This window comes from Actinia tenebrosa, unplaced genomic scaffold (assembly GCF_029948245.1).
Source record: "Actinia tenebrosa isolate PJP-AT-01 unplaced genomic scaffold, QUT_ActTen_1.0 PGA_scaffold1__47_contigs__length_23844297, whole genome shotgun sequence".
In the NCBI taxonomy this organism is placed as follows: Eukaryota; Metazoa; Cnidaria; class Anthozoa; order Actiniaria; family Actiniidae; genus Actinia; species Actinia tenebrosa.
The window spans coordinates 15029949-15054945 of NW_028292578.1; the positions used below are offsets into that span (position 1 = coordinate 15029949).

Consider the following 24997-nt stretch of genomic DNA (forward strand, 5'->3'; position numbering starts at 1 on the left):
ATCAGAACGCAGCCTTGATTATAGACCATCCACTATTTAGATTTGACTAAATAGCGTTAGTTGCTGTGACCATAGTAACTATGTTGCCAAGCAGAGTTCGATTTTCTGATGAAACAAAACAACTTGGCAAGAAGTATTCTGATAATGGTTGGCAAATTAACATCACAATGCTAATCAGTATCTGTTGAGGACATACTCAGAACAAACTAATTTTTTGTGTGTTTTCACGCCGAGTTGTAAAGTGTAAGTCCGCTAACCGGTTAATATTGCTGTCGCTTTGTGTGCACGTGGTTGTTTTGGTTTGATGGTTACGACGTTTCATGTGTGCGTAGTGCGTTCATCAATTGATAAGTTTTTCATTGTTCGTTCGCTAATATTTGTCGTGATTGTAACGTAATGCTCTTTGCTTGCCAGGATTTTACCGGAAATGAAATTGTAAAGCCCTTTGATGAAAATTAATCCAAATACACGCATCGTAACCTTTAGTGTAATACAAGATATTACCAACCTAGCAGCAGTAAGGGGGATCCGCGATCGACGCCAAAGATATACGGGTTTAACTCGCGGATTTACGAAGACGGGTACAGCAGATTTATCGCAAACGGAGGTTAAAATATCTTATAAATATACGATGCACGAATGTAAGAAGTTCGTTAACGACTTTTGCATAATTTGTCTAAGACCTAAAGTTATCGTACCTAAGCCAGAACCCTTTTGGTGTTGTGGTAAAAAAATGCAAATAGAAGATGACACGTCAGCACAGTGTTACGAGTGTGGTAAGAATATTCGTAATGCCGTACCAAATGCTACCAAAGAGCAATATTACGCCAATGGAGGTCGTAAGAAAACGCCATATAAGAGATTAAAATACTTCAGGGACTGGATGAGTCATATCCAAGGTTTACATCCGATATATTTAAGCGACGAAGTAAAGAAGAAAATCATAGACCATTTAGAAGAGCCAACCCCACAAAGCCTACGGAAAGCGTTGAAAAAATTAAAGCTAGGGAAATATTACAAAGCTATTCCCTATCTTTTGTCTGAAATTACCGGTAAGTCTATTCCCGAGGTTTCTGATATGACAAAAGCCGAGTGGATGTTTTGTCGGCTGGATAAGGATATTCCTTATTATCCTGACGTAATTTACGAAATATTTTACAAAATTGACCCCAACCACCCCCTATTAGGATGGATTCCGAGGCGACAATAACATATTACGTGTTTTTATATTACGCGTAATAATTTGCCAAATAAGGTTATGCAAATAATTTATATTACGCGTAGTAATTCGCCAAATAATTTATATTACGCGTAATAATTCGCCAAATAATTCATATTACGCGTAATAATTCGCCAAATAATTCGTATTACGCGTAATAATTCACTGAATTTATATTACGCGTAATAATTCACTGAATTTATATTACGCGTAATTTCTAGACTGACGTTCGATATGTAAATAGAATCCCGTCACGATATTTACTGAGCAAGCTTTCTTTGAAGCTCTTCTTTCGCTTCTTGGTAGATCTTTTTGCGAGATTCCTCGGAAAGATCTTTTACGACTGTTTTTTTATTCCTTATGTCCGTCTTTAATTTCTCGTATTTGTCTTCTTCGGCCAGAATAAGCGAGAATTCTACGTCGTCTATCTTTCTGTCACGCAAAGCCTTTGAGACAAGGTCGGTAATAGTATTTACTTTAGCCCTAGACAGAGCTATTGTCGTGTCATGCTTGGATATTTTCGTGGATAGCTTTTTCATAATACCCGTAGCAACAGCCGAAATAATACCACAAGCTGCCCCAACGCCGGCCAAAGGAACTCCAACGATTATTCCCGGCCCAGTAAGCGAAGTAGCAACGCCAGAGCCCGTTAACACAACAGATATGGATCCTGAAGTTATCGCAATCTTATGTAGCGTACTCCGGGCTCTAACGTACTTTTTTCTAACTTTTTCATAGTGTTTTGCCTGCCCTTCCAAGTAAGCCAGGATTAAGTTCGCTTTATTCAGGCGAAAGTTTTCGGCGTTTAGTTCATTAGGTGTAGTATAGGGAACATCTGGGTACAACTGAGGTGCTGATGGTATAACATCCATTATATATACTAATGTACGACGCTTTTGGGAATAACGTAGAGGAGCAGCCACATCACGATAATCGAGATTACTGGAATTGGAGGGCCTTTAGGAAGATGTTTCCGCATGCAGACCCTAGTAAGTTCGAAAGGAGACCCGATGGGATTTACTATAACGGCTCTAGGATGTACAGCAACGAGGATTTGAAACCTACGCTGGTCGATCAGATAGACAATCAACTGAAGAATTCTGGTTATGTTAAACCCACACCAACACATCCAAAACCCGTGCAAGGTTGGTCAAAGGAATTATTGCTTGGTACCGGTACTTATCCGATACCCGCGGTTTCATTTGATAAACATCCAAGTTTGGATTTGACATTGAACATGCGGATCTCTAACAACCATTCCTTTTCGTTAAAGGTGCGAGATATCTTCAAAGACGTACCCATTAATCATACCACCGCTAAGGAATCTCATGAATGGTTAAGTGGTCCTAACATGCGTTATTGGCCGCAGCAACTAAACTTTGCGGTTTGGTGTGCCACTAGCGGCTGCGGTGTAAGTGCAAACTTGATGAAGAATTCAATATTCATGTTTCACTTCCACTTCACGGTTAGAAGAATACTACATGAAATGGGTGTTATTGCGCTGCCGGGAGATGCTGCGTTTTATCCTAAAGATAACAAATACGACGTTCCAGCCTATGACAGGCTTTGTAAGGAGTTTGGAGTTGTGGGAAAAGACTTTAGATGCACTACCGGTGCTAACAATGGCTTGGGGCATATTTGGGCTTATTGGGGGATTGGTGGACATGTGCTAAGCGATAAAGAAGTTCATGCGTTGAATCTACGATGGAACACTGGGTATCACAAAGAAACTCACGACAGTAGCACCTTCTTTGAACCAAATGCTAAGACCACTAAGGAAGTTAGAGACGGACCTCTGTTCAAAGACGAGGGTGGTAAGTATGCAGGGGCCAATCCACTGATTATTAAGATTACCAACGACGAGCAAACGAAGCAATATCTTAATTTCATACCCCCAGAAGGTAAAGGACTAACCAAAGCCGGCCTTGCCCGTTTGAACCGCAGCATAGAAGCTTACGTGTATTCTATCCTTGGAGCCCAAGTAAATACCCGATCAAATATAATTGGAAATACCGGCGCCGCAGAAGAGACGCGAGCCGAAGCCTTGGTCTTATTCGAAAGTTCGATCTTGGAGGGCGACATTAGCAAGGGCGTACAGCGTTACCAACTAGCTATACAAAATTCTAAGGCGAGGTTGGACTATGCAGTAGCCCCGGGTTGTTGGTTAATGCCTAGTAATTTATCTATAAATACTGGTTCTGTAGTAGGATACAACAACAAACTTCAACGAGCTACTAAGGATATGAAGTTTGGGGTGAACGACGTGAACTCTGACACTATTAGAAGGCACTTTGTTGAACAGCCTAAAAAAGTGCACCATACGCAACCACCTAAGAAAGTGCAGCTAACAAAAGAAGTATACCGAGCGCCTAAAAAAGAAGAGGAATATGACCATAACTTACTAAAAGCCGGCTTAACAGTCGCAAGCATTGGTCTGAGCTATTATATATGGCGATGAACAACCCCTACGTAGCTGGAGTAGATTGTGTTTATACGACTTACACAGGCGAGAAAAAATACACCCAGGCATCTTGGGTTGATGTCACGGGCATGTCCGTGAATTTGAATTACTCAGGAAAGAAATTGATCCTTTGTAGTATTTGCATTGGTACGAGCAGCCATGCCAACGTCGGCTTTAGGTTCCTGGATGAGAATGGCGTACTGCAGCCTATGCGCGCGAAGACAAACAACAGGGAGCCTGCGCATTTCTCCGTAGAGCCGCCAACGAATAGCGCTGAGAATCTTACAACTTGGACTCTTCATATGGTTGCCAACTGCCATGGGAAGGTAAAGCTGCAAATGCGCGTAGACGATACGGGGAGCGTTTGTGTGAATAGCATAGAAAATCAAAGGGACACGGCTTATAACCATTTAACCATCAGCACTCTTACGGTGCTTAGCCTTTAAATATATGAATCCACATTGGAAGGAAACCCATTACGTTTATCACTTAAGGGATGAAACTTACACCGGTCGCGGTTGGCGCGATATTGGGATGTGGGTTGAAGTTGGAGGCCTTGCATTGATCATTTGTAGCATTGACATTACCCAGGCGTATGGTAGTATCATGGGATTTAGGCTAGTTGATGAAAATGACGAGCCTTTAACACCCTTTAGAACGTCAACCAATAATCGAGAGCCTACTCATTTCTCGACGCAGCCATATCCATTTAGTTCCGAGGCGTTTTACGTGGCTACGTTTCAAATGGTGGTTAATTGTAATTACGTTAAGTTACAAATTCACCCAGATGGTTCGCGCGGTAGTTACGTAGCTTACGTAAATAGTGCGATTAACAAACCTAATAGAGCTTGGCATCATAAGACCATTTCTACCATGACCGCCATACCACTAGTTCCGCATTATCAAGGCGGCGCGAATACTATCTTTACTTATCCCCAGTCGAGGACGCCTCGGACACCCGACGACGATAAGCCCGACATAACATACAAGGATAAGATTAACCCTTCATCTTCTTCAGGAGTACCACTCCAATAGCGACGACCAAGATCCAAATGTTATTCCCCACGAACTTCAACAGTTCTCCGCCGGTCCTAAGTGCCAAGGAAACAACCGAACCCAGCAGCCCAGGAAGACCGGCTGCCATCTTTTTTCCCAAGTCCGTTAGTCCCTTACCTAACTTGCTTACGCCCGCGCCTGTAGCCTTAAGCGTGGATAGGATGACTCCTACTACGGTACTAATAGCAACCGCAAACGCCAGCGGAATACCATACTTCACCAGAGCTCTTTTTACCTTTTCCTTGGTGGTAAGCCCCAGCTCTTTTTCCAGCTTTTCCTTTTGAGCCCGCAATTCCGCAAGGCGTATTTCGAGCGTATCTACTTCCTTTTGAGCTGCTTCCCTTTCTTCCTCGGTACGAGTTTGGTCCTCGATTACTTCTTGCTGCCGCTCTATTTGCCCCTCCAGGTCTTCGATGGCCTGATCTCCTTGCTGGATTTGTTCCTCCTTAGCATTGATTTCAGCCATCAACCGTCGCCGTTCCACTAAAGAGCCGGCTATGGTGGTTTGCAGGTTATCGGTATCGTCTTTAATTAAGTCTAACTCTTGCAGGGCGAGGTTAAGAGCCCTTTGAGTTTGATTTCTTTCACGTCGAATTTGGGTTCTTTGGTCTACCAGCTCCCTTATTTCTTGATTTTTAAATTCGACTTCCCTCCTATGTGCGTCGACAAGCCGTTGGTTTTGCTTCATGTATTCTTCCTCCCTTTCTTCCAACGTTTCCCGCAGTGCTTCCACTGAGGTGCCAGAGCTTTGGGCTTCTCCTAAGTCCTCCCGTGCTTTGTCTAATTCGCGCAGGGCCTGATCCACCTGATTTCCTATTTCTTTTATTCTTTCATCTTGATGGGCGGACTTCTTTTCAGCATCGGCAAGTAGCTGACCTTGCTTTGCATATTCTACATCTTTTTCTCTTAACTCCCTTTGCAGATCCGCGGCACGTTTTTCCGCGTTGGTCCTTTCGGTTAAGTTGTGCAGCCTTTCTAACAGGCTTCTAGTAGCACGCTGAAAGCCTCTTAATCTCAAGACGTCACCCCTAACGTTGCCCTCCTCATCAAAGAGGTTTTGCGGTTTTGTCCAGCGGTCTTTGTCGGGAAATCTTAAGTCTTGGACGCTTATGAGGACTTTGTTTCCCTTTTCCGTGAGCTTTACGTCGTCAGCATCAAAGTTGTCGTAGCGCAGCTCTAGCTCTTGCGTCGCCCACTCTATGGTTTCCCGTGCGGCTGCTTCCGGCTGGCCCATGTTTTGAAGCTCTATGTGCTCACGCGGAAACGTGTACTCGCGTGCTTTGGGATGTCTTAGGGCCTTTGCAATCCTATCCCTTAGGGAATCGTCGACTTGTTGGGTGGGAAGCAGCGGTTCTTCGTCACCGTCGTTAATGTCAGCCTGACCTTCCTCAGTGGTGGGATCGAAGTCTGGATCCGTTCCTTCTACTTCCATTATATATGATAAGCTCAAAGTTAAATCCCAACGTATTACCTAAGCAGGTTGGCGGGCTGAAAGCAGAACGCACCTTTCACCGGGTCACATTCACACCTTCTAGCGCAAAGCCAGGGGAGACGCTGTACGTAGGCGTGCCCCGCCTAACGGATAACCTAGTATTGGTTCCTGGCACCTTGGCTTTAAGGTTCGACCTAGCGGTACAGTCAAGCCCCACAGATGAAAGGATTATCGTTAACAATGTGGGTCGCAACATCGTTTCTAAGATGAGAATCAAGTTTGCTGGGGAATCCTTGCTGGACTTAAATAGGTACGATCTGTATACCACCTATAAGGATCTATGGTTGACAGCCTTTGACCGCGCGCAAAGGATAGAACAAGGAATTGGTAGTGTTATCCTGCGTAAGGTCCGCACACCTACGAAAACGCAACCTACTGACGGCAGCGGAGAAACCGCAGTAGCAGACGCGAAGCGAATAAAGACCGCCTATGGTAGCAAGTATGTCATACCATTAGACTTTGAAGTGATTACGAATCACGGTGTCTATTACCCAAGACAGTTATCCGAGTTACAGTTTGAAGTAACCTTAGCAGATGCTAATAACATCATTGGTGGGCTAAGCACTGCACTTACCACAACAACCCCATACTCTATCACTAATCTAGAATTACAGTACGAAACGGTGTACAGCGAAGAGCTGGCCCGTAGCGCCGGTATGGAATATAGCGCCGGAAAGGCATTCCTTTACGACCACGTAGTGATGTATAAGACGTTTAGCTTCTTGGATAAGACGGATGAGGTTATCAACCAAAGCATTAACCTCCCCCGAAGAAGTCTCACGGGGTTAATGCTGGTGTTTGCCAAACCCTATGAGGCCGGTAAGCGCGACTCTGAGGCCTTTCACAACCCCAACATTACTAACGTCGGCGTGAACATCAACGGAGTCCCAAACAAGGTTTACTCCCAGGGGATAAAGCCCGCAGACGTGTACAGAGAGGCCATGCGCAAGTTTGGCGACCAAATTAGCCCCGAGGAATTCTTTAATGATAAGTATGCGCTGTGGATTGACATGCGCACCATTAACGACGAAGACCTACATGGTCAAGGCCTCCGTCTAGTAAATACGCAGGATGGCATAACATTGGAGATCAAGCGCACCAAGAACGCCGGTGCGAGTGACGGCGATAAAATAAACTGCTACGTCTTCGTCGTGTCTGACGCACAACTGAGCGTAGAAACGAATCAACTTAAAAGTGTTGCATATTAAAAAATGCGATATATATACCATGCTTCGTGTATTCGAAAACGACGGTACGAAACTGCAAGTCGTGCAAGGCGATAAATTGTACTTCAAAGCAAAGGAGGTGGCGGCTGCGTTGGGTTATGAACGCCCAAAAGATGCAATCAAGGTGCACGTTCGCGATAAATACAAGGTAAGGCTTAGCGAACTTAGAATGGAGGTGAATCGCCTCCCTTCCAATTCACACCCACATTCCCTGTATGTGAACGAATCCGGGTTGTATCAGTTGATATTCTCCTCGAAGATGGCAAAGGCAGAAGAATTCCAAGATTGGGTCCTCGAAGAAGTCCTACCCGCGTTGAGAAAGACGGGTAAATATGCGATGGACAAACGCTTCGACAGCCCGAATAAATTAGTTTTTAAGATAGAAAATGAAGCTGACCTGCATGCAAAGGTAGTCGATTACATGCGTAGGTTTTACCCTGAATTCATCATAGCGCCGGGTCTTGGCGAACTTCAAGATTCAGACAGCAAGCGAATAACCTGCTGGCGAAAAGGCTACCAAGCCGGTCAACCCGACCTTTTAATCCTAAATGCGCATAAGAAATACCGCGGGTTGTGTATTGAGTTGAAAACCCCAAAAGGAAACGGCGTCTTATCCGCGAAGCAATCCAAAAAAATCTCACAGCTTGACGTAAATGGTTACCTAACTATGGTTAGCAACGATTACGACATTATCTGCCGTGCCCTGATGGATTACGCGGATGGCATTCGTATTCCCTGTAAGGGCTGTGTGAAGCGGTTTAAGTCCTACGCCACTTTGAAAACACACCTAAAGATATTCCATAGGTATAATGAAGCTCAGCTTGACTCACTGGCGTGATCTTGTCCACGGTAAAGCATACGAAATAAAAAATTACGTCGTCTTCGAAGACATCGACCGTTTACGGTTAGTCCTCAAAGACTTAGAAGGCAAGGAATATTCCCTTTGGGCGCCGGATTGCGTGCGGTACGTAATTCAGGGCGAGGAATTCACCCACTTACGCAGCTATGGTAAGGTAAATGGCCGATGGAAGTTTGACATTGAAAGAAGAGTCACTCCATCTCCTCTTTGTAGTTAAGCGCCCGCTGCGCTTTAGGATCCGCGGAGCACCAATGCCCCACAAAGGATCCTTCGGAGAATACCCTGTCGCAATGAAGGCAGGTGTATTTTTTACGCGGTTTGGGTATCGGTGGCGTAATGCAGTCGGCAGGTAGTTCGCAAGTAATACAGTCCATATATTGAAAGGGCGATCAGGAATCCTCCTAAGAAGGCGGCTGCGTAGGCTAGCATATACCTTTAAAAGGGGTCCTTATATTTATTAATGTTTCTTCTTTTCTTATTGAGTTCTGCATACCTTCTACGAAAGGGGTCCTTATATTTATTAATGTTTCTTCTTTTATTCTTAATAAACAATCAAAGAATATTAATAAATATAAGAGTGCATTTTGAGACTCTTTGCGCAAGCTAAGGACGCCGTTTTCTTACCTCCATGTTTTGAGCATGCCAATCATCAAAGCGATCCAAGTACTCCTTAAAACCGCGGGGACGATGCTGCGGGCACAAGCACTGCCAGATATGATCATCTCCTTTCCTTAAGCCGCCACACGCGTCACAGGGCGCACTCCAATACTCTGCGTTCTCCCAGCGCGTACCTTCGGCGCGGTCGAACTCCGTAAAGCGTTGGTCTATTTCTTTCTTACGAAGAGTTAACTTCCTTATGGTTTCCACTGGGCAACATCTCGCAGCGATATCACCATGCTCCTCGCATACGACATCCAAATCATAATTACCACGACATCTATGTTGATGCCATGCGTCCGTGAGACCTTCATCGCAGCGCGCACACACATCCTTTAAACACACCCTATTTTCTTGGTGGTATTGCAACATTTGGGGCGTGCTAAAGAGCCGATTGCAATCAGCACAGCGTCTTTCCTTAGACTTCAAACACACCCTTCCTTCCACGTGATATCGCAGCGCCTGTTTACTGCTAAACTGCCGGCTGCAAGTGCCACAGGTGGTGACGTTATCCACCTCTTTAAAACATACCTTCTTTTTTTGGTGATATTGCAAAGCCTGTTTGCTACTGAACTCCCTATCGCAATCCTTACACTTCATTATATAATAAGAATTTATTAAGCCTTATAAGGGATACTTAATAAAGTCCTGCACGCTTTCTTTTGCCCAACCGGCCATCGTCAAAAGCGCACCAAACCTCTCCGCGCGCTTCAGACCGCACATTTCATCGTACAATTCCTGCACGCGCTCTTTTAACCGATCGATCTCCTCCCTTTGCATTTCTATGGTGTCTCTTTTATCTTTTGCGTCGGTGGCAATCCTTCTTACTGCGTCCACTGGGTCCATCGTATATATAATGGATCCGAACCATATTCCCTGCAATGCTCTGATAGTAGGACCCACCGGCTGCGGTAAAACGCAGTTCGTGGTGGAGCAGCTATTAGGACCCTTTAGATACCGCTTCGACTACATCGTGCTGCTTTGCCCCACCTACGTGAATAACCGCACCTGGACGGGCATAGGAGTGAAAGACGACGACTTCTTCGTAGATATCTTAGACCCTAACGAGTTATCCAGCCATTTGAAGTTCTGGCATAAGCAATTCCCTAAAGATACACAGACTTTACTCATATTGGACGACATTGCCTGCGGGGACGACGTAAAAAGACGCACGTCAGAGCTCGTTAAACTCGCCTTTAGCGGTAGGCATGACAATATTAGCGTTTGGTTGCTTTCCCAGCAGCTTACCAGTGTCTCTAAGCCCTTCAGGGAAAACATAGGCTCCCTAGTCGTATTTTATACTCCGAGCAAGTCTGACCTGGAAACCATCTTAAGCGACTATGGAGGCGAGATAAGCAAGGAACAGTTACACGAATACATGCGGCATCTAAAGACGCACCAACATTCCAAAATGATCTTCTCTTTGAGGTTTCCCTACACGGTTGGAATCTATGATTCCTAATGTATATGGACATTGAGCAGCTCTTAGATGAAGTCCCCACACAGTTAGACGAAAGTAACCTCAAGGAACAACTTAACATCCTTGTGTCTTCGGGGAAGTGTAAAGAAATGATAGGCAAGGAACTTACCCATGAGCAGGTTAATAAGTTGTCAGAAGAGGAGGTTAAGAAGTTCCATAAGAGGTATGAGGCTGCCCTTGCAAGTAAGACCACGGACGCCGTAGCAGACTCCGCTATCCGACTTGCGACTAAATTGCTTGGACTTGCACTGCCCATAGACGACGTGGAGCAACTGCGGAAGGACATTAGCGAGGACTATGTCATCGCCCAAGAACTTAAGATAACCTGTGGATGGTTGTCTTTGAAGTGCGGTAAGTTAATGGCAGTCGCCTCTGCGGCCTTGCACGTAGCTCAACACGTTGACTTGAAGGAACTTACGATGTCTTGGAAGGACTTCAAAAAGGACAGAGAAGTCGAAAAGGTCTTCCAGGCAGCACTTGCTGAGGTACCTGATCAAGTCGCCTCAAGTACTTAGTCAAGTCGTCCTTAAGTACTTGGTCAGGTCGCGCCCAGGTTATTTCCAAGTCGTCCTTAAGTACTTAGTCAAGTACTTATCAAGTCCTTCAAGTCCTTAGATATAAATGAGTGAACCAGAGTCGAAGGTAGAGCAGCCCCAAGAGGAGCAAAAGATTACCAAGGTTAAATCTCCGGGCAGAGTCGCTGCCGGTAAGAAGCTCGCGGAGATGAATAAAAAGAACAAAGCCAAAAAAGAAGAAAAGGTGGAGGAAAAAGAAGAGGAATCCTTCATTAATCCTGGGTACGTCATTGGCGCGTTAGGAGTTGCTATAGCAGCAGGTAGCCTTTACTTACAATGGTGGGCAACGAAAAAGGTAGAACCACCAACATATCACGCGCCCGTGCACGCACCTGTGGAACCAGCTGTTAGAAAAAGTAAGATCCCTGAAATGGAGTAATAACCTTCTCGCTTTGTAATATAATGTCAACCGCGTTATTGAAAACTGTTGAAGAAGCAGCTATTATTACTTCCATCGTTGCGGGTATTGGTTGGGTAGGTAAGAAAGTGCTCAAAGAAGACTTTACTGAAGACCCAAGCAAGAGCTTCGCTAATTTTGCTAAAATGACCGCTGCCGTAGGCGGGGCTATCATGGTAAAGGATTACCTACGGAAGGAAAAGTACCTGCCTAACATATAATGGCTAGCGTGGTCGTAGGTGGAGTCGTTGCAGCTTTAGCATTCACTGGAGCTAATTATGGCGGTCAGTATTTGGATAGATTAGTCAGAGGCGACAAAAGCGGAGATTTGGCCGCCGAAAGGAAAAGGCATGATTTAGCGCTGGAGAAATATCAAAGGGACGTGGCAGCTTGGAATGAAAAAAGACAAGCTTACAGGGATTGGTTGGACAAGAACTACCAAGACAAAATGCAGGCGGATAAGAACTTTGAAAATACAGACTACGCCTTTAAACTTTATGCGCAAGCACACCCCGCGGCATTGACGGGGTCGAAAAGGCCTCAGTTTAAGGATTACTACCAACCGTCTAAAAAACAAAAAGATAGCGAGTTGGTATTCGTGGGAGTTGCAGGGCTGGCAGGAGGCGCGGCTTTGGCGTATCTGCTCTAACGAAGGGAACTGTGTTTCCTGAAATATATGATCGTCTTTTTGGAAAGCGACAAGAATGACTTTACCACTTACTTGAATCCCCCCATTAAAGCCCATAAGGTTCGGCTGGTTAGTTGCTCTTTGTACAATTCTTGGTATAATTTAGTCAATGCCTTGATCACTGAGCATAAAGGCGGCGGCAATTATCAAGGCGTATTGCTGCCCGATGGACATTACACACCAATCACCCTTGCTAAGGAATTAGCAAAACACGGTTATACGCTCACCACAGGATTGCCGCACGAAATGACCTTCAAACATAATATGCCAAACTATTCAGTAACTTTTGGAAAGTCTGACCCATTGGGATCTTTATTATGTGCCTCGGGCAAGACAATTACCGACACAGCCATACCCGTGAAATGGAAAGTCGCATCCTCTTACGAAGTCTATTGCGACTTGGTTCATAGTTACAACAATGGAGAAAAGTCTTCTCTTATGTCCAAGTTTCTGCCCAAAGGTAATCCATTTGACCTGGTAGAATACACTCCCATTTCTTTGAGCTATGACTTGTCCAATTTGGTAGAAAGCATAAACATCACCATTAAGGTGGACGGAAAGACGGTGGATTTCAACGGGCGAAAGATCAATCACGTCCTGGAATTCATATAATGGGTCGCGTAGAGGATAAACTCAAGAGGATTTACTATGGGCCTGAAGGCTATTGGAAAGGAGCGTCGGCCATCAAGAAACTCGCGACCGCGGCCAGGGTATCAGAAGAAACGGCTAAGAACTGGCTAAGAAAACAAACCCTCTGGCAGGTTTATCTTCCCGTGCCCAAGTACATTCCCAGGCCCAGCTTTACCGTAAATACCCCCAATGAAGTTCATCAGGCAGATTTGCTTTTCTTACCACACGACAAGGTGAGAAAAAAGACCTATAGATACGCTTTGACCGTAGTGGATATCGCAAGCAGATATAAGGACGCCGAACCCATAACCAGCAAGGATTCTGGGGAAGTCGCAGAAGCCCTAGGTAGGATTTATAAGCGCGTCTTGAAATGGCCTAAGCTGCTGCAAGTGGATGCGGGGACAGAGTTCATGGGCGTGGTTACTAAGACCCTGAAAGACCACGACACTAAGATTAGGAGAGCCGAGGCAGAGTACCACAGGGGTCAGAGCATCGTCGAAAGATTCAATAAGACCCTGGCCGAGCGTCTCTTTGGGTACCAGTATTGGAAAGAGCTGGAAGATCCCTCCAAACGCAACAGGGAATGGACACAGCGGCTCCCCCAGGTCGTCGCGGCCTTGAACAACGAGGCGGCCAGGGCTACGGGAATAAAACCCAGGGATGCCATAAAAAAGAAACACGTGGAACACAAGTCCTACGTCAGAAGTTCGAGGGCGGTCGGACTGAAGGAAAAAAAGCTCCCCCGCGACATAGTGGTCAGATACCTCTATCAGCCGGGGGAACTCGAAGGTGGCAGTAAGAGAGCCACGGATCCTAACTGGTCTTTGGAAACGTATGAGATTTCGAAGTCCGTCACCAAGGAAGGGCAACCCGTGTTGTATTACCTAGATGGCCCAAGTCGTGGATTTGTCATGGAAGAGCTGCTCATAGTCCCCAAAGACTCAGAGTAGCGCAGCACCACGCGCCCGATTGCACTCTAGGCATGTCAGTCTTACGTTGCCTCTACAATGCCCGCGTTTATTATTTATGCGATCCACGGAGAACTGCTGATCGTCATTTGGGTCAAACCTCCATAGTAGAGGTATGTTACATTTGGCACACCTTGCCCCTTTCTTATAGACGTCGTCCACGCATAGGTCAAACTTTATCCCCGCATAGCGGGGATCTTTGCTCTTTTCTTCGTCGTGGCGCTTGTAGCGAAGGAGTTTCTTGGCAATATTCTCTTTGGCTACGTCTTCTGGGGTCTTATCGTAGCGCAATTGCGGACCCCAGGCTCTCTTCAACTGTTTGGCATACTCCACACGACTTACGGCGGTGTAGATAAGGTTGCTCCAACACAGCCGCTGGTCTATGACCCATAAGGTTTCTTTTATGGTAAGCCCTTGCGCGCTGTGGACTGTCATACAATATCCCAAACGCCAATCTGGATGGGAGGTTATTTTTTCGACCTTTCCCATAGGCACCCAGGCTTTATCATGAGTTACCGCGTTTCGCAGTTGCACGTCGGTACCCGGCACCCACACATCACGCTTCTGCATGCGGGTATCGTGGGGCTTGTAGCAGACGGGCACGGGATATGTAGGGAATCGCTCGCGGTGTATATTCAGCAGGTCTTTCTGTATGCGTGATTGTGCTGCGCGCTTGCTGCTCAACACCAAATCCTTTGGATGCCACGCGTGAAGGAATTCCTCGTATTTCTTTGCTCGTACACGTTTGCGAAGTATCTTGTTTTGTTCGGCATCGCTGCGGCCACGAAGTTCCGCCTTTAGGTTTCTTACTTGATCCTTACTGCGGTAGTCGGTGTTAATTTCTTCTGCATAGTCGACCATTTCTTTCAACCATTCGTGGGGCATCTCTCCGCAAATAGGCGGTGGCTGGCAGGGGTCGCCGGCGAATATCACTTGACATTTCCCGCTTAGGAATTCTACGAACTCCTGCAGGATTTCTAAAGGAACGGTGCAAATCTCATCCCAAAGTATCACCGGGGGTATGTCGTGGATGGCTTCTGGTACCCACTTTTGACCATTCCAGCGGAAGAAGCTGTGGTAGGTCTGCGCGTCGTAACCCATCTCCGATAATTCTCTTTCCAGACGGTGCGTTGGCGTTAACACCTTTATCTTTGGAAAGAGTTTCAAGACACGCGTAGTTTTACCACTGCCTCCCGTTCCGTAAAGGTAAGAGAAGCGTTGGTAAGAGATTGGGTCGGCAACTGAAGGTAAAGGCTCCACAGTGGGCGTTATTGAACCATGTGTGTGTTCCCCGTGGTATTCTACGCGTTCTCTCCAGGCCTTTATTTCTTCGTCTTTGACGCGCCATTGACCGCTCTCTGCAAGTTCGTCCTCTGTATAGAATTCCTGCATCTTTTCTAACACTTCTGGCTTTACATACAAAGAATCCGTGGCCACGCGTGGGATATCCTCTTTGTCAAACCGCAGCAGCATTGACAATAGATTAATGTGCGCATATGCTAACATGCTGGCCCGAAGATGGTAATATTGCGGGCGATGATCTTGGTAATAACACAGCGCATTCCATTGCCGTTCCCCTTGGCCTTCTATGAAATAATTCCACTTCTCTACGGACACCATGGTTCCTTGCTCATGCGCGCGTTTTATTAAGAAGCTCAACTCACCGTCGTCTGTTATCAAACGCCGTTGCATGTGTTTTTCGCCTTCTTTTGCGCCCTGTGTGAATTTACCTATGACCACACGCGCTGTGGGGTTGTGCTCTGGAAGCCATTGTGTAAAGGCGCTATGGCAGAGTATGGCTTCATGCGCTGTGTATGTGAGGAGTTTACGCTCTTCGAGAAACTTCAGCAGGGGCACAGGGATCCATTCTTTCTCCTGTAGATGTTTCCCGTACCACGCGTAAATTATTGGATGTAAGGCTTCTGCCAACTCCCATGTTGTTAGTCTGACGAATCCTGTTGCTGGTGCGTCGTATTTACAGTCTAACGCGACACGAAAGAATTGTGAGTCGGGATGCCCGTATCTATCGTAATACTCCTTACAATCCCCAAGGCCTTTAAAACTGGCAGGGTAGCAATGTTTCATATCCAGGGATACGTATTGATCTTCGTCGTACTCCATGTTCCACAGACCTCCATGGCCATGTTCTACACAGGCTTTGGCTATGTCTCCGAATTCTTTTGGGGTGGGTTTCCAGCCGTTTCTTTTCTTTGCGGCCAGGAAGTCCAAACTGCGGGAGCTAAGGACCTCATCTGAAAAGTCCTCACCAAGGGTTTCGCAGGCGCTTTGGATGCGCTGGTGTTCGCTCTCGGGCCGGTAAAGAGTGCCGTCTTGCGTCATGAATTGATTTCCTTCCGAATCCATTAGCCATATGGAATTCTCGTGGATCAAATCTATGAGTGGTGACCCCTTGTAGACCTTTGTCTCCTTCTTTCTTGGAAACCTAAGTTCTCTCCATGCGTGCGCGTTGTGTTGATAGATAACAATAGGCGCTCCCCGGCCTCCATACTTTTTCGTCCCTCCGTAAATGAAACCGTCGGTGATGTCCTTCACGTGTATGCGGCGTTCTAAGGCAGTTTCTAACTTTTTGATGTTTTCGATGGAGCCTCCAGTTTTACGTGTAGAATGCTCCCATTTCCTGATGGCTTCTCTTCTTTTTGGCGTAAGCTTACCACCCCGAGAGGAATCCTCGAAAAACTCCCTAACCAGCTTCCCAACGCAGTTACCAGGATGTCGCATTGGTCGCAACTTCTTAACGTCCGGCTTCTTAATTTCGTATGCACCGTAGATGACCACGGTAACCGGGTAAGCGACCTCGTAGAAGAGCATGTCTATTCCCTCAAGTGCTCCCGGTCGTGTGTGCTTATTCAAAACGAACAGGTTCTGCTTACCAGACGCTCTGATAGGATTACGACCCTTTTCTATTATCCACTCACCGTCTAAGTACTTTACGAATGTCAACTCCAAACGGTAGTCACCGGCCGGCATTCTGTTGATTATCTTTTCAGCCATTTTGTGATTCATAGTTTTGTCTGTCTTTCCCTCCATAAATGTAGCGAAGACAAAGTCAGCGTCTGAGTTATCCATCACCTGATTTCCGAGCCTGCGCACAGTTTTGTTTTGAATGTCGTTGATGGTGGCCATGTATATCTAAGGAATATTTTAACCTCCGTTTGCGGTACAGCAGCAGTAAGGACACGGCGCGGGAAATCCCGTAAATCTGCTGTACCCGTCTTCGTAAATCCGCGAGTTAAACCCGTATATCTTTGGCGTCGATCGCGGATCCCCCTTACTGCTGCTAACCTACAGTATCTCTAGACTCTAACCAGTAACTAACTATATGTTATTAATACCCGACGTGTCCCATACCAATTTTGTTACCCTATAATTGTATGCAGTGCAACATCCTGTTACCATACAGGTAACCAATAGAGTAAAAAATAAAGTATAGCTTCTTCTACAAAGGAAATCGCAACTTAATCAGTTGGCGCCGGTTTACACCCGCTAACAAATTTCTACTGATGTAACCGAGCCGTGCAAGTAAAATGCAAACGACTGGCAACTACAAGTACGAAAGAGTTTAAAAGCAGGATCAAAGGGAAAAATTGTAAACATTAAAGAACGTCCGTTCGATCCAGCAATACAAACCAAAAAGGTGTTTACCACAGGGATCCCAGTGTGACTCCTCAAGACGATAAGCGTGTACAGTGCAGCGGCCGAGCGAGAGACTGTGGAAGAGTCTATACGGTTCTTTCTGCAGTGTCTTTGACCAGTTCACGCACGTCCGAGACACTAAAGTCTCGATTTGAGAGAATCTGGGTACGCGCTAGAAGATTGAGTAGTGAAAAACATAAAGAGGGACTATTTACATAGATTTATCAAGAAAGATATTTAGAGATTTCGGTGGCTGCATGACTTCAATCTTATGAAATTCATTAATCCATCCAAACTGAAGGAAGGTAAGCTTGCTAATATAACATTGTTTTTGTCGATTTCAACTAAATCGTAATGTTACGTTCAGGCCCGTTTATAATCCATCGTATTTAGTGTACAGCAAAAGCAAAGAATTAACTGACCTTTCGAGAGTGATGCTAAATTCTGCGATAAAGTTAAAATATCACTTACAAGAATCAATCTTTCTTATAACATTTATTCCAATTGTTTTACGGGTGTACTTAATGGACGATAGCGCCCTACAGGCGTGTTTTAGGAAACCGCTTAAAATTCTATTACATCTGTTTTTAGACCGCAGCTAAGTCCCTCTATTTCCCTTGGTCGCTGTCCGTCTGTGTGTCCGTGTCGATTGGCCGAGGACGATTGGTTACGAGTCAAAAGGCCTTTGGAGATGGAAGGACTTTTGAGTCGTAACCAATCTTCCTCGGCCAATCGACACGTACACACAGACAGATGTAATTATGATACTTTTTCTCCTCTACATATTTTATTATTATTATTAATAATAATAATAATAATAATAATAATAATAATAATAATAACCTTTATTTACCGTGGTCAATGGGCTTAGCTAAAAGCTATTTTTCAGCCATACCACAAAAAATAGAATACTATAAATAAAAAGTAATTATATATCTTATTAATAATAATAATTGAAAAACTCATATATATGGATAGACTATAAAAATATGACTAAAACTAGGTATTTAAAAATTCATTCATTCAAATAGGGGTTTATTTGCAAGATAAAAAAAAATCGAGTAGCTCTGTTGCTATAGAAACTATGGTCTACCATTTACTCGCCCAGTGAATCAATGTTTATGACCCCCAGTCTCCCTCATCCTAAACTTAAACGAAACCGGAAATAAACTTTGTTGATTACTTCCGCTTGCACCATTCTTCCTCCAGAAACTCGACCGAATCAAATCAAAGTTCCCCCGTTCTAATGAAATGTAAACATGACAGGAGGCAGGAGGGACATGTCTGAACTCGTAGGGAAAAGTCGTCGCTGATTGGTAATTTTCGGATGTAGTTCAATGCTCATGTCACCAGTCAAATATCATGGGAAAATTTTCACAAAGCTTGGTTTAATCATGGAGACTAATTGGTGGAGCATAAAACTTGTAAACTCAGTTGCTATTATGAAACTAGCCGTTGTATGCCAAAATTTAGTTAAGGTCTATGATATGTCTTGAAGGCAAATACATATATACATACAAGCTTTATCTTAGGCGAGTCAAACAAATACTTGGTTTCCAATCTAAAAATAGGAAATTAAATAAGAATGCATGAGTGCTGATCACATTGCATTTCAAATCAAATTCTATTGGTGTATGGCACATGATGTGTATCGGTATATGTCAATAATTTAAGTTTTTTATTGTTATGACAGGTAGACGGCTGAAAAATTAAAAATAAACTTTTTAAAACCAATTACAACACAACACGATTTTCTCAGCACACAAAGGCGTTGTTTCTAAGTGACCGTACGTCTGAAACCTATTGAATAATTTCAAGACGTTTGAGGATTATAGAAATATCCCTTCTAAACACGGGTGCTGAGAAAAACAATTGGAAACTCTGAACAAAACTTCAGCGCTGGAAGGGTCAAATATCGATCTCAGAATCGTGCATGTAATCAGTATGGATTTCTTATTTTGACTGCATGTTATGAGTTATGTTATGCTATGCTAAATGCAAATTTTATGACAAACATCTTTATTTTGTTGACTTGCAGCTCTCTCTGGATCAGGATGGCTCAAATCCATTTACGGAAAAGGTAACTATGGAATATGTGATGAAACTGAAACATTTTCATGTTTCACATGTGAACTTTCATGTGAAATTTCGTCGATTTGAAAGTTAGTGCGATGATATATCTCCTGATTTTAATTTCTCTTCATTTATTCTGTGCTCCGATCCATTGAACATATTTGATGACTGGCTTCAGTTCCAGGAAATGTCGCTACAAGCCGTGCGAGTAAATAGAACTCAAAAGAAGTTAAAAAGAAAAGGTATGCATCCATAAGACTCTGATTTATATGCTTCATTTTTATCCACTTCAGTCACCAAATCTAAATTCCTATAAGTATAAAAGTTATGCATTCGTAAGACCCTGATTTATCCGCTTCATTTCAGGAAAGAAATAAAGGCAAAATATATTTCGTCCATCAATATTTTTATTTTTAAAGTTTGACGATGTCACACTGATACTGAGTCGATCAGCTATCGACATTATGTTGAAAAAGTAAGAAAAATCATTCTTAGTCATCGTGGATTTTTCGATTTTTTAAAACAGATTGACAATGTCGCTATAGCTTTTAGTGAGTTTTATAGATTAAAAAATAACTTTGTGATTTTTATTTTTTTACGCATAGGAATCGAAGAAGAAGGCCACTTGCGTAGGATAGAAAACGAGTAAATACGGACTCTGCTATTCCGTCAAAAGCGATGAAATGGCGAACAAGTTATGTCAGTAAACAAAAGAAAAGATACGCAGGCAATTTAAAAAGCGACAAAATGCAGAAATAAGTAAAGAATAACTACTAAAAGAACTAAAACGAAGGTGATACACAAGAAAATGACTGAGTGTGAAGAAAGATGGTTTTCATGCTATCTGTGATGGTTTAATAGTGATAACAATGGAAGAAATCAGGTAATACAACAAACTATTCTTATCTATAATTTTGTGAAAATTTATTTCTGTGTAACTAATTTGTCGCCGGACCGATGTAATTATGGGTAGATACAAGTATATATTAACTCAGGGCTTCATTCGTACAGTAAAAGCACGTGCACGCCATTAGTTAGGAAACATGTTTGACATCCTTTTGGTAAGTTTTATAAAGCTCTGCTCGTTTTGAAGTGTATTTTTCTAAAACAAAAGGTTCAGTAGCAATATTTTAAGATTGAACAGTGGTTAAAAGAGACTTTAGAAACAGGTTGGAAACGATACTGTTTCAGATCGCCAAAATGATGCACACGATAAAGTGTTCACTGGAAAACGATTTACAACAAATTTTGTATGCGTAAACATTCGTTTCATAAAATTGCTTTCATCTTATCTCCCTTTCGGTTAGATATTCCGGTCCTGTTGTATTCCCTATATGTATTCTCAGGTATACATGATTATTTTGGTACCGATATTTGTATAGTGTTTTCAGATCCAAAACAACGAGGCAATAGGACGGAATTATGATAGGTAAACATGCACTGCCACGTGGATGGAATTATGATAGGTGCAGCACTGCCGCGATAAAGATTACGTATTACAAGAAATTTAATTTGCCATAAATTTTACAAGAATCTTAATTTCACAAACCGAGTGAAAAACCTTTTTTATTTATTTGAGTAAACTAGTGATGTGTATATAACTAAATTCTTTACTAGAAAACGAGTTAACAACATATTTGCTTACCAAGAAAAACTAAGAGAACTCAGAGAGATCTCGAGACAAACTCTAACTGGTTGTAGGAAATCAATCTTTGCTATCAAATGTTTTTGCAACATAATCTTGACAAAATAGGTTAAACAATTACATGATGTACCATAATTTGTGCGCTATCTTTATCTTAAATTAAGTAATACCAAATTAAGACTTGAATGTTAAGGAGTGGAAAGTAACATGCACTCGATGAATTATTTCGCGGCTAATATAAGTAGCTTGAAGTTTTATTACTGTTGTTTTGAGGGTTCACATGAATAGATATAAACTCTTAGAAAGTGAGCTTCTTTTACTAGGTATCTCTTTATACAGAAGTCATTGACTTCATTTTCACTAACAATTTGAAAACGTTCTTGATCACATCCGTGTAGTGAAATCAACATTTATCTTAAAAAAAGTTCCCATATTTTAGTTTATTTCATTTATTTGTCGATTATTGCAATTAACTAAGATTTAATATAATGCTTGCAGTAGTCAATATAATAAAGTACAATATTTTCTTTTCCCTCAAGTTTGTCCTTTTCCTGGGTTATGCTGTACTTTGGTTACGAGGACGGTTGCAAGCCTTTTTTGTATGGGTTATTCAAGAGTCTCAAAGTTTCAATGTAAGTGTTGTATTTGTGATCATTTCATACCAGTACATGTGGTTCACATGTAGTGTTGTTTTGAGAGTTTTGGAAATGGACAAGAGACTTGCTGCAATGTAACCATCACTTTTTTAATTCAAAATCCATGTTACGAAGCTTTTCTTATACGTGTTCTAAAGGGAAAATAGTTGGTGCTTTTGTCACAGAAAGATTGCAGCTCTTTGAGAAACTTGCTAATGATTCAAATATTTCTGTAGCTATTCCTAAATTAACATACAATAAATGTCTTTTCTTTCTTTTTGCAGGAGAGAATGCAGCTGTCTTGGAGAGGCCTTCCTGTCATGCAGGACACAAACAACAATGTAAGTGATGCCACATGTACCTAGATATTTCAAACAAGGAAACTGTTTATTGCCATTAGTATATACAGTGTCTACTTTTGACTCTACATTAACTGATGCACTTGTTTATCGTAACATTTCTGTGGTAATTCTTTCATTGTCATCCAATGTACGATGACTGTGCCTGCCAGTAGAGATATAGTTGCAGTAATTTAGGCAATTTTACTTTTGCTGAACATCATTCGGTTGATTGGTACGAGTTGCATTACTGCAATTTCACGGATTGCAGAAGAGTAATGTTATTTGCTCCAATATGCTATTTCATCCACCTGATGCTAGCGACTCTATTTTCTTTTTCTATCAAAATGTATTTTCGTCTGTTTCCTTAATTATTGTAAGTATAATTGTTCCAAGTGGGATTGCATTTGTCATCATAGGATCTGCGTGTCATGCAAGACACTTGCCCCAATGTAATAATAAACTTTTCATTAGTTGCCAAGTAGGAATGTATTATCTTGAGCTTGAAATCACTAAACAGTATCACAAATTACATCTTTGTGTTACGTAATAAAAGTAATTTGTTGTAAATTGATGTTGTAGTGAGCACTCTTTTGGATTCATTGAAATAGATAAAAAAGAAAGCCATTGACGTAAACTTGAATGCATGTTCTTGTTTGTTAGTCATTATTGTAATGTTGTACACCACTACCATCATCACCATTTCAAAAAGTATCTCGGTTGCATGTGATGTGTATCGTCCATTGGTCTGCAATAAGACACCTACCTAACCACCACCACCACCACTATCATCAAGTGTGAGTAGCAGTTTTATGTTAGATTTGCTGCTTGTAGTCCATACATATTGTTCTGCAGTAGACAACTTCTGTTACCACCACCATTACCACCACCAATATAGAGTGTGAGCAGCAATTTTATTCATCACCACCATCAACATAGTTTTAAAAAGAGAAAGTAGCTGTTATACTTGCTGTTTGTAGTCCACACTTGTTTATCGTTCTGCAATAAGATAACTTCTGTTGCCACCACCATCACCACCAACATTATCTTTTATCCATCAAGTATGAGCCGGTAGTAATTTTATTTATCGCAATCATGTGAAATTAGCAGACTCATTTTCTTGCAATCACAATTTTCTGTAACTTTTATATTGAATATTTAAATATTTTATCACAAATTGTTTTTAATAGGAGCAGCTTGAAAACATCGACGACATACTTCAGGATTGTATTCCTCCAGGGCTGTGAGCCTATATTTCTACCCAGAGGTGTGAATCGATACTGGCAGTTCTTAACATAACCAAAAATGTAAAAACAATCCATACATCAAGAATAGGAGAATGGTGGCCTCAGTTTTCTCCATGCCAGAAGCAGACTCCACAAGTAATCTTACCTTGGCATTTATTTAAAGGAATAATAAATATTTCGTATGTATGCTGGTTAGTTTTAGGATAGATAGATAATGATGATACTAATTTTGTATATTTCATAAAAGGTTGAATACTGAATACTGGATACTGAATAGTGCATTCCAAGACCGAAGTGCATTGTGGGTCTCGTTAATTTGAAATAAAAAGTAAATATACAGCAATTAGCCTTGTACATGTAGCTAGTATATTCTTTCAGATGGAATACACTAAAAGTAGAATAAATTAATATTGATTAATCCTACTTTAGACAATGTCACCCAGAATGCACTTCGGTCTTGCAGTGCACTATTCAGTATGCAGTATTCAACTTTTTTTGAAATAGCTGTAATAAAAATGGTAATATAGTACGGAACTGATTATAAAGATTGAAAGAACTGTCTGAACAAGTCATGGACGTATCTAGAATAGATGTATATTAATGTATAATATACTGAGCAGTAATTTATAAGTGTTTTTGCTTTTATTAGATCTTATTGTTATTTATTACCATCTTCTCTTTTTATTGCTTTCCTTGAGTATATATACATATTTAGCAGCAATTTATAAGTTTATTAGTTTTTTCTCATTAAACGTTCTTGATGTACTATTTGTTAGTATTTTTCAGTATATATACATATTTAATTTTTGCAGTAGTTTATAAGCCTATCAGTTTTTCTACAGCTGTATTAGGTTTTACATGATTTATAATGTAGTAATAATAGTAATAATAATATGAATATGAATAGAAAATCCGCAAGAATATGTTAAAGACTACTTGCATATTGATAGAATTAAAGTGTTTTTAAAACAATTGGTGCGTATGGTTGGACAGTCAACCATATCAGGATTGTGTGTATAATCATAACATTAGTCATATTGTTGATATAGTAATTTTTTGTTGATATCATCAATGTTATTGATATTTTCTTTTTATAATTGTATATCTAATTGTCGAATGAAGAGATAGATAAACTAGATAGATAGACTGATAAACTTCATTACTGTAAAAGTGTAAAGTTATTTAGCTAAAATAATAAGCTAATTGGGGACAAGATACTGATAAATTTAGCTGGTCAGTTGTGAAACTAATATGACATTAACATAATAATTGTCTTGGGCAGAAAAGATAAAATAACTTGTGAAAAAGTAGCTAGCAAAGTTTTGTGAAATAAATCTAGTTGCGAAACAGAAACAACAACGGCTTAAAATTTCCCAATCTCGCATCTAACATTCCCTTACTTCTTTGCCACTTGCATCGCGAAACAAAGCAGTCTATATGCCAATATGTCTTTTATTTAGCAACTAGTCCTTGAGCGCGAATGGGCTATTGACTGAGAGGCCATGTGAGGGCGAGAGGACTAATTGTTTTAGTCAAATCCAACTAGTCGGTCAAATATATGAAATGCAAACAAGTTTTAAATTCAAATTATATTAAATGTTTATAGTAGGTTTTCAAAGCCTGCACTTTTCGCTACTCACTAGGTTATAACTTATAGTCTAGTAGTAGTTCATCCAATCAGAACGCAGCCTTGATTA

The 24997-nt window shown here is 42.1% G+C and overlaps 2 protein-coding genes across 9 annotated transcripts in view; both read left to right on the plus strand.

Annotated features, from left to right (window-relative positions):
• Positions 1-24653, plus strand: part of LOC116290279 (uncharacterized) — a 75226-nt gene extending 50573 nt beyond the window's left edge. For 6 of the 8 annotated variants that reach the window (XM_089032761.1, XM_089032763.1, XM_089032762.1 and 3 more), the window contains 2 exons: positions 22000-22056; positions 23244-24653. In XM_089032761.1, the coding sequence (XP_088888887.1) occupies positions 22000-22056; positions 23244-23352 (166 nt within the window). In that variant the 3' untranslated portion in view covers positions 23353-24653. Of the gene's footprint in view, positions 1-21999; positions 22057-22716; positions 22851-23243 lie in introns of those variants that run through there. The other 2 variants (XR_016120213.1, XM_089032759.1) reach the window with 2 other exon arrangements.
• On the plus strand, positions 2189-3726 carry LOC148909952 (uncharacterized). Its single transcript, XM_089032754.1, has 2 exons — positions 2189-2364; positions 2493-3726. Exons 1-2 carry the CDS (start codon positions 2326-2328, stop codon positions 3675-3677), a joined length of 1224 nt encoding a protein of 407 aa, XP_088888880.1. The 5' UTR covers positions 2189-2325; the 3' UTR covers positions 3678-3726.
• Positions 24654-24997: the final 344 nt, after the last annotated feature.